This window comes from Alligator mississippiensis, chromosome 3 (genome assembly GCF_030867095.1).
Source record: "Alligator mississippiensis isolate rAllMis1 chromosome 3, rAllMis1, whole genome shotgun sequence".
NCBI lineage: Eukaryota > Metazoa > Chordata > Crocodylia > Alligatoridae > Alligator > Alligator mississippiensis.
Genome location: NC_081826.1, coordinates 298,511,077 through 298,523,489, shown reverse-complemented (window position 1 = coordinate 298,523,489; position 12,413 = coordinate 298,511,077). Strand labels below are relative to the sequence as shown.

Sequence of the window (12,413 nt, the reverse complement as noted above, 5' to 3'; positions counted from 1 at the left end):
GGGAGGGCGGGGAGAGGCCGCGCGCGCGGCGCCTCCTGGGAGCGGTAGTTCCAGAGCGGGGCGAACTCCCGCTCCCAGCAGGCGCCGCTCTTCCGGGCCGGCGGCAGCCAATGGGCGCGCGCGGCGGGCGGCAGCCAATGGGCGCGCGGCGACTGGCGGTTGTTTCAAGATGGCGGAGGCAGCCGGGCCGGGCCGGGGTCTCTACTGGAGCGCGGGACGTATCCTGCCTGGAGCCGGGACGGGGGGGGAGTCTGTCCAGCCGGCCCACACCCCCGCCCCCACCTCCGCGGGCAGGCAGGCCGGCCCACGGGCTGTGCGTGGGCCTGTCAGTGCGTGGGCGGCCCGTGGGCCTGCCTGGGCCCGTGTGCCATTAGACGCCAGTGGGTAGACGTGCAGTTTCCCCCTCAGCGCTGCCTCTCTGCGGACGTCCCTAGGGGTGATGAGCAGGTTTCGGTGACCCCTTGTTCCCAACCAGCCGGGAGAGATGTCAGACCAGCCTTGTGTCCGCCCTCCTCCGAGGCCGGGCACAAAGTACGCGGCGGTCGCGTGAATTCCCGGACTCCTCCGACGACTTCGGTCCTTATGCCCCCCTCGGGGTCATGATGACCGTTGGGGATGGCTGTCGAAACCTCGATGAATCGATGAATCGACTGTGCTCCTCCGGCGCGCTGTAGTTACAGCGTGTCAGAGCAGCCTCGAGGCGCCCGAATAGCGGAGGGGAGTGTTTGAAACCCAAACCCTGCGGCGTTACATCTGAAAACGACCTCGGTTGTCAGCAGTTGGCAAACTCGTGCGATTGAGTTTCGTAGTCCGAACGTGGGATCTGCCAAAAATAAGCGTAAATAACAGCGTAGCGATGAGGTTTTTTTTCCCCACAGTTTTGGGGCATCTGGATTATGCTGCAGACGAACGTCTTTATTTTTGCTTAGCTGAGGAAAAGGCTCTGCGGGCTCACTTCCGCCAGTAACGGCGGCGGGGCGGGGATTTGGGCCCTGCCGGTAGTCCCGTAACACAAATAACTTCCTGCTCGTTATGTCCCGGAAGGTGTAAACCAGGTTCATAATTATGGTCGTGAGTTATTGGAGAGATAACTTCAGGGCTACCTCAAAACAAGTACTTGACAATTCCCTCGACCTTCAGCTGTTATCTGTCACGTGATGAACGATCAGCTGAGGGTGAGGCCACTTCCTGCAAATCTTGCTCTTTACTCTGAGCTCCGACTTCCCGTGCGCACAAGTGAGCGACGGCTGCAGTGTCAGTGAGAGCTTATACGGGTTGTCCCCAAAATTTACCTCTTTTAATAGTGCTGCGGTTTAAAGCTAAACTTTAATTCATATCAACTTTTTCGCTTTGTTACCTTAATAGTTTAACTTAACTGGGGCAGGTCTCCTGGATTTTTTTTTTTTCTGGATGGTTGCTAAAATAATCTTTACTTAGATAAAAGCTGATGCACAGTGGAGGGGTTGATAACACTGCTTTATCATACTTAGCCTGGTGTTTTCTGGTGAAGTTTGTGTTTTGATCGTTTGTAAATGGTAGAGAACCAAGAATGACGTCAAGCGATCAGTCTTGAAAATCACGGGCTTAATTATGTTTTCATGTTTCTTTTTTGTACATCTGAACTTGGGCTTTTTCTGTGTGACTTATTTCCTTTAATGAAATGGCATGCAGTTTCTGATGAAGAACAGCCAGTGGTATATGCTCCAGGTATGACCTCATTGTAAATACTTTTACTTTGGGAAAGCTAAGTTTTGCAAAGATAGAGTGTGTGTGTCTGTGTGTGTGTGTGGGAGAGGATGGGGGAGGGAAAGAATAAGAGGGCACGTTTGAGGTTTTTGTGCTTTTGGGGGGAAAAAAGGGTTATAGTAGATGACCTATTGCCTGCTGTTTGTAAGGCTGTACAGGCCAAAGATGAACTGTTTCAGGGGATGTGTTACAAAGCAGACAGCATAGTAGTTTGTTCTGTCTGTAACAGAGGCAGGTTTTTACATCCCTGAGTTCTGTTAAAGCCTCAGAGAGGTTCAGGTCCTCAGCAGGCTTTGGAGGGCCTAGTTAAATCACTCCTAGCTTCATAAGGACAGATGACATTTTGCATTGGGTCTGGGATAGAGGGGGAAGTTTCTAAGTTTCTGCTGCTCTCTAGAATTTATAATCTTGTTAAGTGTTTTGAAGCAGGGCCTTATTGCAGGTACACAAAAGTTTAGGTTCTGCTGAATGACACGAAGACCTGCTGTTATGTCCAGGGTTTAACAGAAGTAAAATGAAGTGTTTGTTGCAGGAGTAGACCACTAGTTGCAAACGTCATTGAGAAGTTTTGAGGAATTTGGCTTTTAAAAGAAACAACAAAAAAATCCCCTGTTCACGCAGTTGGGTTAAAAACGGAACAAAACTTGCAGGCCGTAGTGACAGGACTTCACAGCTTGTCTGTATTTACTCTGAAATTGTTGCTCATGTACAATGGAAAGTACCAGTAACTCCAGGAACTTTTGGTGGCTTGGATGGAGATGGAAAGGCTTATAAAACAGTGTCTTCACATGAATTGCTGAAATGTGTAGATGTACTTGCTTTACAAACTTATGTTTAAGTGAAAAATAGGAAAGCAAGCTTGTGTTTCTAAACATTAATAGCGTAATTCCAGAGTCTAAAGTCAGGTTTAGCCTTGCCTCATGATGGCCTGGTCTCTTATAGTTTTGACACACCATTGTAAGGCCCCAAAAGTCTTGGAGTTGCTAGTGGTAGCACCATCACTGGACTGGAAATAATATTAGCAGTAGAATCTTTTTACTGAATACTTGCCGTATTAAACATAACAATAGCTGTAACATGGGGAGCAATTAATGTTGGGCCCCAACATGCAGCGGTAGATTGTCTATGTAAAGGTAAAACTTTAAAGTGAATCATGTTAGCACTGTAAGGGCTCTATTCATGGTGCTTAATTAACCCTTGTTTTGAGGACATCGCAGGAGTGGCTTTGGTTTATGCTTTTCTTTTTAAGTGAACATGATTTTTGCATTGAACCTCAGTCGGAGGACAGTGGGCGTGTTCCAGGTTTACTGTCTTTTATGATTTGTTTGCAGAATCCCATGAATGTTCATGTGGTTGGCTATAGCCAATGCATTTTGCCTTTCTTCATTACAGTATTCAAACAAATATTTTGTATGTGGAGGGAGGGGAGAGGCTTTATAAGGAGCTCCTCTGAGATGGTGGTATATTCTGAAGAATTTTCTCTAGTTCAAGCAAAAATTAATTTGATGGCCTGCATTTTATGTAGGATGCAAGGCATTACAACAGTTCTTTTTGCCCTTAATAATCTATGAATCTTTTTTTGTCTTCAATCTGTAGGGATTTCTACAGAAGGAAATTTAAGAACAAGGCACATATTAAGGGCTCAAAAAGCTGAAGCAAAGCTGAAGGTTCCTGCAGCTGCTACTACTGCTACCATGGATCCCATTAGAGAACCGACAGGACAACAGGTCAGCAGGCGTTAATGCTGCTCATTTTGAAGAGTTCAGATAATCATAAAATAGGTGTGAAGCATCAGCTTGCAAACATTTTAGAGTACCATGTCATTGTTGCTTTTTATTACCTTTACAAAATTGCAAGCATGCACAAGTTCTTCTGAAGGGGAGTCTACCATCTAAAGGCAGTAGAGCCAAAACAAGCACAAATAGTGTGCTGCTGAGGCTGTTAAATATTGTATTTCCATGCAGAGAAATATTGGCTTGGCCATTACTAGCTATTAACACAATAGAAGTAAATCTGATAATACATTGACCATCTCTTTTCTGCACCCATCAGTTATTTTGGGAGGCTGACGTTCAACACAGAGAAATGCAAAGTCCTGCATTTAGAATCAAACAGTCCCATACACTGGTATAGGCTGGGGACTGACTAGCTAAGTAGAAGCTCTGCAGAAAAGGACCTAGGGGTGACAGAGGACAAGAAGCTGAATAGGAGCCAGCAGTGTGCCCTTGTTGCTAAGAAGGCTAATGGCATCCTAGGCTGCTTTAGTAGAAGTGCTGCCAGCAGATCGAGGGAAGTGATTCTTCCCCTCTGTTCAGAACTGGTGAGACTGCATCTAGAGTCCTGTGTCCAGTTTTGGACCCCGCACTACAGAAAAGATGTGGAGAAACTGGAGAGAGTCCAGTGGAGGGCAACAAAAATGGTTAGAGGGCTGGGGCACGTGACTTCTGGGGAGAGACTGAGGGGGGATTGAATAGCAGCCTTTACCTCCCTGCAGGGGGCTGCAAAGAGGATGGAGCTGGGCTGTTCTCAGTGGGGGCAGATGACAGGGCAAGGAGCAATGGGCTCAAGCTGCAGCAAGGGAAGTTTAGGTTAGATATTAGGAAAAACTTTCTCAGCAGGAGGTTAGTAAAGCACTGGAACAGGATACCCAGAGGGGTTGTGGAATCTCCATCCTTGGAGGTCTTTAAGACCCAGCTAGAGAAAGCCTTGTCTGGGGCTGGTCCTGCTTTGAGCAGGGAGTTGAACTAGATGTCACCTCCTGAGGTCCCTTCCCACCCTAAATTTCTGTGATTCTATGCATTCAGCTGTGAAACATGATTTGGCTGGTCTGTTGGCATGAACCAGTAGTGTCTTTCTTTACTGTTCCTGTGTCAGTCACCTTTGGCATCACTTCCATTCCCCTTGTCATGCTGAATCAGGATCTAGGTGCTATTTTTTGTACACTGCACCCAGCTATCCAGATTGCGTCTAAATCTTGCTGCTTCTTTCTGCATGATACCTTTAAGCCCAGCATGTCCTGTACAGTCAGGCATCTGAAACTTTTCTTCCGGCTAATTTACTACATTATCATTCTCTACCACCTTCTCTGTAAATACCATCCTGCTCTACCTATGTTCTTTTTAAATGTGATTGCAGGCCTTGTTTTGCTGTCTTGTTTTCTTAACTATCTCTCCAGTGGTGGCTCTTCCTCCATCAGATCACATACTAACTGCTTATTTTCATTTTTAAGGTTCTTTTTGGGTCTGCCTCACCTAATCTGTCATTATTTATTTATTCAGGTGATTTATATGTTTACAGCAAGAGAAACAGAGCAACTTAAAAGGGCAACTACCATAAATAAAGGAAAATAACAAGTAAAACAAAGTAAGGCAGAGATTTCTTGGGCTTATTTTTGTTTCTAAATGCCTGCCCAAATGGAAAGGAGTTGCAGGGAGTTCCAGAGCTAATGTCACTGCTCATGCTGTTGAAGTGTTGATGTACACTTCCACTCTGCCAGTGCCAGTCCTGATTGCCCAGTTGTCAAATTCCTTGAAAAAAACATAGCGTTTTGTACCATGCTGTTTCTTGCATGTAGATATAGCTCCACTTAAGTGCTTACAACCTGCCTCATTGTCCTTGAGATTCCTTACAGCTCTCCTCTGCTGTCTTGCTTATTGAACACTTGAGAGTGGTTATGTAAGCTGCTGTGCTCTGACCATTGCTACTTATGTTGTTTATAATGGTCTCACTGATATCTTGTGCTTCTCCATTTGTTTGCCTGTACCCATCTGCTGTTCTTCATCTTGTGACTAGACTGTGAACCCTTTTGAGCAGAGGCAGTTTTTTTGTTGTGATTAGGCAGTGCCTAATGCTGAAGTCTTGATCTGTGATTAAATTCCTCCTAGTTACCATGTAACAAATAATGATCAAGTGGGATCAAAGTTTGATTGATTTAGTTATATGTATGTGCTGCCCTTCTCAACAAAGGCTCAGAGTGGCTTACAGCAAGAGATGGAAACAACCTATAAAAGCAAATGGAATAGGATCTGGAAAGAAGAGTTCTTTAAAAAGTAGTCTGGCTACCTAAATGCCTACCCAAATAGGAAGGTCTTGTAGTATTTCTGGAAGATGTCCAGGCAAGGGCTATGACAGGCCTCGAGGCAGAGAGAGTTTCAGATCTGAGGAGCAAGTACTGAGAATCACTTCCCATATGCTTTTGGCAAGCAAAGTTGGCTTTTTACCTTGGTTATTTATGGTGCTGTCCCATTGCAAAATGTTCATGGTAACTTAGCAGCTCTGGCTTACCTTTATGAAGATAGAAATAAAAATAAGATGTATTAATTGCCACAGGTGAGTGGGGTTACCTAGTCCTAGATGCAGCCCTTTGTCACAGGTGGTAAGAATGTATCACAAAGGCAGACCTGATCTCTTCACTTTGATGTGTTTCATAGTTATAAACTGATCCTGGTTTTCTCTGATTTAAAAATATCCCCACTTTTTTTTTTTTTTAACTGAAAAAAGTAACCCCAAATCCACATTTTTCTGAGAGTTAACTGAAACACCACTCATATATGCATATATATATATTTAGTGGTGTTTTATTTTAATCATGGAAAAATGTGGATTTGGGGTTGCTTTTTTTAACTGAATATTGGGGATTTTTTTAAATCAGAGAAAACCAGGATCCCTGGTTATAAAAAAGGAGGGGTCGCTGACCCTGATAACTGCAGAATGGTTCATTAAAGAAAGTGGCCTATGTTCCTCTCTGACTCGAATCCTTCCTAGCAGAGTTGATCTGATCTTTCATCATTCACATGAATGATCAGAGGTCTATATAGAAGTCATGTGGTAGTCTTTTTGCTTGAGTCTGAAAATAAGTCCCTGTCAGGTTTGAGTAGACCCAGCATAGGGACCTTGGGTAAAATGTATCCTACAAGACCCTTCCTTCAACACTGCTTGTGGCAACAGGAAATGGAAAAGTCAGAAATGAAGCTGACGGGAGAGTGTGATGATACTTGCAGCACTTGCTCAGTACAGTTGCTTATGGGCCAGTGAATACTAAAGATTGCTGGTTTGGACATCAAAAATCCCACAACACTTTTTATAAATCAGGTGTTTTATCCCCAGTGGCCTTGTCCTAAATTGTTGTCCCTCCTTGCCAGATGGAGGTTGCCTACCAATATCCATGTCAACAGATGAGTGTGCATGCAAACTTTGTGGATGAAAGGTTCAAAAATGCAAATTACTGGGTGAGACTTCCCTGACTGGTTCCAACCGGGTGGACAGGTGTGAATCTGGTCAGAAGGTAGCTTATACAGTCTCATTTGTGCGGCGAGATAATGGTATCATCAATCCCCATTCTAAAGAGTACTCTGCATGGGGTGGTGAACGTATAGTATAACTTGGAGGCCATCCCCTCCCTTGCATCACTTGCCCATACCTCCAGTGCCATGAATATGCAAGGACCAGCTTTTCACATTTTGTCTTTGGGGTATAAACCTAACGGTGACTCTGAGCGCAGCATAGCTTAACCTCGGTTTGGCGGCTGCCTTGAGTGGGGGGGTCTGTAATCTACCCCATGTAAAATTCTTCTGGGCCAAAGACACTGTTGTCTTCCAGTTGTGCCTCATTTTTTGTTTCTGAACGGAAGAGATGACATAAGCACCAGCTGCTGCTTTTGTAAAGAATTTACAGCAGACATCTAGGGTACAGCCTTCTTTTGCAGACATTTTTAACCAAGAGACTGAAGCCTTTTAGGATTTGAGGTACATACTATTGAAACCCTTCCATCCATTCTTAAATATAAGTCAAATTCTAGTGTGAATTCCCAGCCTCTCATGTAGCTGGGGTGGGGGTATGTGTGAGAGAGAGGAAACTCTGAAACCACACCTTGATTTGAAAAATTATGGAAAAAGTTTAACAATGAACCTTCAGTGTGCAACCTGGTGTTTCCAGAGAAAATATATTCAAATAAAAATCAAAGAGCTTTAACTTGAGGGGCTTTGGGGTATGGAATAACACCACTCTGCGTAAGATCACCTCCAATGTCTCTATTTGAAAAGCTGCTTTAAAATCATTAGCTTTGGGACACTGGCTTAACACCATCTGCTAAAAATGGAAGGACACATTTTCCCCTTGATGTACACGTGCAACTCCCATTAGCGTCAATAAGGAGTTGGGGGGGAAATCGGTGTTGGGGAACGGAGTAGTCCCATTATTGTTAAAGTTGTACCTTTAGCAGCTACTTTTTATTGTTCTGTCTATTAGACTACAATTTATTGTAAGGACTGAATACGTCTAGAAACATATATTATTACAAATGTCATTCATAAGCGGTTATAAGATCTGATTAGCCAAAAATAAACAATTACGGTTGCTTCCACTTAACTTTGATTTCTGTTTAATCTTACCAGAGTCTTGGATCAAATAACCATCGCTTCCATCACTTCTCTTCCGTATCTGTTCTTATCCTACTTTTGTCACTGTAGCATCTGAATGCCTGAGTCTGGCATTAGATGGCTCAATCACTGGTTGTACAGAACTGTTCTTTGAATAAGGCCAGATCTGGACTTCATGGAAATAGAGTCCTATCTAATGATAGCAAAAGCAACAATATAACAAGTGGCTTTTAAATGCTGTGCTGCGGAGTACCCTCTGGTGGACATTGATAAGAAATGCATCCACTTCACTTGAATAATATACTGGAGTGGACCTGATCAAAAGAAGAGAAAAATCCAGGATTACATATTCATCATGAGCTTGTTTGTGGGGATTAGAGGCCGTGGCTAGATGGCAGTTGAATAAAATGCATGTTTTAAATGTAATGGAAAAGAACAAGCAGTAGCGAAGTGGAGAGGCAGCTTGGTTTGTTATGTACGGATAAGAAGATGATGAAATTTAACAGGAAGTATCCTAATTTCATCCTGATTGCTCTAGGTTTAATTCCTTTAGTTCAGTGTGTCTCGTATACAAGCTCTTTGAAACAAGGACTGCCTATTTCAATTTTTTTTAAGGTTTCTTACACACAGAGGTGCTCAACTTGAGTGGTCCATTTGGGTGTAATTATAATGAAAGTAATAAGTCCTAGACTTCTGGGTCTCAAGGACCCATTATAATCATCTGTTCCGACCTCCACCGTGTTGCAGGCCTATGAATTTCACTAGGAAACTGCATGGAGCCCAATAACTTATGACTGAACTATAGTTCCCATAGAAGAGCTGACCGCAAAACTTGGTAAATTGGACCAAATTGATTAATTACCCTGACTGTTAAAAATATCCCCCTTGTTCCAGTCTTAGTATGTCTAGCTCTGATTTCAAATTGCTATACCTTTGAAAGGCCTCTAATATCTCCTGAAGTGCTTATTCCATATAAATGACTGGTTTTTAAATGCAGATTTTAATTTTCAGGTCACTAATGAGGGAGGAATGAAGAGCGCTTCTTTAAAGGATTTATGTCCTGAGGACAAGAGACGAATTGCAAACTTAATTAAGGAACTTGCCAGGTGAGAATAAGCTTCACCTGAAAATGCATTATGTTTTGAGAGCCAGTCTTCTGTTTAATGCCAAACCTTGTAGAACAGCGTTCTGGAACTGCGTGTTTATTTTAACATAAGTATTATGCTGAAGGAGGAGGGGTGAGCAAGTGGGAGACTTGGTAGCTTTCCCTTCTTCCTTGACAAAAATGGAAAACAAAAAAGTAAGTAATGAAAACTAAAATCCTCATTCTGCAAATTTCAGTTCATCCACGTGAAGGCTCAAGGCTTCAGTTGCTATATTGTGTCTTTCTTATATGTGCAAAAAATATACTTTAGGTTTGTCCTTCGCTTTTTTGCAATTGTCAACTTTGCCAGGTTGGCACCAGTTTCATGCCAGCAAGTCAGCAAGTTTTAAAGTAGAAATGCAATTTAGAGGCAGTTCAGAGATGTTGGTAAAAGTAACTATGGATGCATTAACTTGTAGTTTGCCCACTTACAACAATAAAAGGTTCAATTTCAGTTGCTTGTGTAGGGGTCTTTTTCTTTTCTTGTAATTCTCTGAAAGGTGGTGGGGATAGGATGTTGCAAGCTTTAAACTCTAGAAAGGGCTATTCCTTTCTGTCCAATATTGGGTAGGCTTGAAAAATAAAATCAGTGGTATGAACCACACATTTTAAAATGAAAGAGGGATATTAGGAAACCCACACTTTTCTGTACTGCCTACATCTTTGAAATCTGTGTGGGGCACTTGCTGCACAGCACCTGTATGATCCTCTGTTTCTGCACCAATTACTTTTGCAGCAGTAGGATAAAACTGAGATAAGCAAAATCCCAGGCTAGGCTCTTGCTGTGGTTCATAGATGAAGGCTGCTGTGTCTGGGCCTAGTGCTGGAATTCTAAACATCAAGATTTGTGCCTCTTTTACTCTACAGGTTGGATCAGTTGGAGCAGGGAGAAAAGAAGAGTGACAATAAAACACGTTTTAGCAGAATTGGAACTTGGAAAGAGGAAGGGGAACTATATATAGTGGGGATTGGTAGATAAAAGAAACAGTCAGTTGCTCTCTCCATTATAGTCTTTAATACTCCTTTACACACTCACCCCCCCCTCCCTTCTAAGAAAACAGAATGTGTTGGGTGACCAAGCTCTTGGGGGCAAGTCTCTGTGCATACAGCCCCAAGCATGTTCACAGCATTTGCATAATAAATAGTAATTGCTTCTCAATTAAACAATAAGCACACCTATCCCCAGATCTTGGCAGGAATTTACCTTGGGTTCCTTACCTAATTGTATCTTTTATTTGTGGGCTACTGATAGATTTTTCTTTTTCATGTTTCATGTTAAAAACAAAAAAGAACACATGGTCTTTCAGGATGAAAGAGAATCTCCAAAATATGGAGGTGCATTCTAGCATATAAAAACATTGTCCTTACAAATTCTAAAAACACTTTTATAACTTTTTTTTCTAAACCATGGATAGCAGTCTGCTTTCCAATACCGGTCAAACAGATGGGGAGGCTGGGGTGCAGCGTACGTGTTGCATTCAAGGTCACACAGTAAGTCATCCATGCAGGCAGGAATGTTTTGTCTTGTCATCATCATCTCCTGGACCATTTTGCCTCCTAATAACTTGTGCCAGCCTACAATTTCTTTGCTGTACTTTTAGTAATTTTCCAAGTTCTTCATGCTTATAACTCGCTCTTATCCTGCTTCGTGTCTAGTTAAGGCTGTCATGAAAAATAAAATTGCTCAGAAGCTTGGTTACAAATTGTCAAATGTTGGAGCTATTCTGGACACTGGTGCCGTTGTTGATGTATAGGGGTATAGTCTAACACTCGGAAAAAACCCTGTATATTACATTGTTCCTCATAATCCACTGCTCCCAAATGAATACCAGCGCACTAACTCATTTGAACACTGGATTCTTTTTAAGTCTCAGATGCTCTGATTTTTCCCTGAGGACAGTTTGATATTTCTGCCTGACATTTCTCTGAAGAAAAATAGGAAGTGCAGCAACATTAATTTTGCAAAGTAAAATTAGTGGAACACTATTATTTTATTTCAGATATTCTTTTTATTTTTAAACCTCATCATATTTTTATTGAATATAATTAAAAGTCCTTTGCAGGGTAATAGGGAAGTTAAACTTTTTAATACCTCCCACCTCATCACTTCTTTTAAAGTCTCCATAATTTTCTTCCCTTGTTGGGTAATGATGGGCTTTTTTTTTGCAGGCGTTGGAACATTCTTTGCTATTTCCAGGTAGGAAAAAAAAACATCAAAATGCCTACACTTCACAGGAAGGCTATTTTGTGGTAAATGATGATAATGCTGATTGTGCCAGAGAGAACCTTTGCAGGTTTGGATTTTGTGAAAATGGCACAGTAGTTTGGAGTAATTCCTTTATGTTTATTTCAGGATCATGGATAGAAATTGCTTGGTCAATAATTGTCTGTTTTGAGAGATTCAAGGAAGAGGTAAATTTCTGGCTGTGGGAAGACAGTAATAAAACTCCTACTGACTGTCTGAACCAGACCTTGAACCAACTTGGGTTATTGACCCATCTCATCCTGACTCCTGAAATTTAATTTATACCTGGAAAATCAAATGTCTTTCCTTCACTGCAGTTTTGTACCCGAGTGAAGTGTGTGTGATTGTGTGTGCTTCCAGACTCCACTACACGTCTCTAATAGCACGAGAGCATTATATTTTAGAACTTATTCAAACCCAGGTGTAATAGTCTTATCATTTATAGTATCCTGCCTTTGAAAAAAAAATCCACCCACAGTCCTTGGAAACCCCTGCAGCAGAAACAGCAGACTCGAGGGCTGACATGCTATTAGGTGTGAGGGACTTGCTGAAATTGAATTTTGAGACAGGGTTGAAAGAAGGGACTGAGTTGGATCTCCTCTAATCCTCCTTTCACGACTAAATAATCTTAGTTTTTTGCACTCCATCACCTTCAAATCTAACAATCGCTTTCCTTTATCTTTGGACGTTTGCAGTCTTCTATATATTAAGGTGAAGGGACACAAATAGGAGCTGTTGTTCTAAGTGAAGCTGGTCCATTGTCTTGTATCATCTACACAATTTTTTTTGTCATTGCGAAGTACATCAAACACCCTGTTTACTTTGCTTGGTGCTGTATGGGCCTCTTGTTCCACTGTCCATGGTGACTAATGATGAAACCTCAGAAGCCTGGTTCAGACGA

General features: G+C 42.4%; 1 protein-coding gene across 2 annotated transcripts in view; it reads left to right on the top strand.

Moving 5' to 3' along the window:
* Positions 1–116: 116 nt before the first annotated feature.
* KIAA1328 (KIAA1328 ortholog) overlaps positions 117–12,413 on the top strand; it is a 215,418-nt gene continuing 203,121 nt past the window's right edge. The window contains exons 1-4 of one of the 2 annotated variants that reach the window (XM_014593928.3): positions 117–218; positions 1,672–1,707; positions 3,343–3,473; positions 9,135–9,229. In XM_014593928.3, coding sequence (XP_014449414.2) covers positions 170–218; positions 1,672–1,707; positions 3,343–3,473; positions 9,135–9,229 — 311 coding nt within the window. In that variant the 5' untranslated portion in view covers positions 117–169. The remainder of the gene's footprint in view (positions 219–1,671; positions 1,708–3,342; positions 3,474–9,134; positions 9,230–12,413) is intronic. The other variant, XM_014593926.3, reaches the window with a different exon arrangement.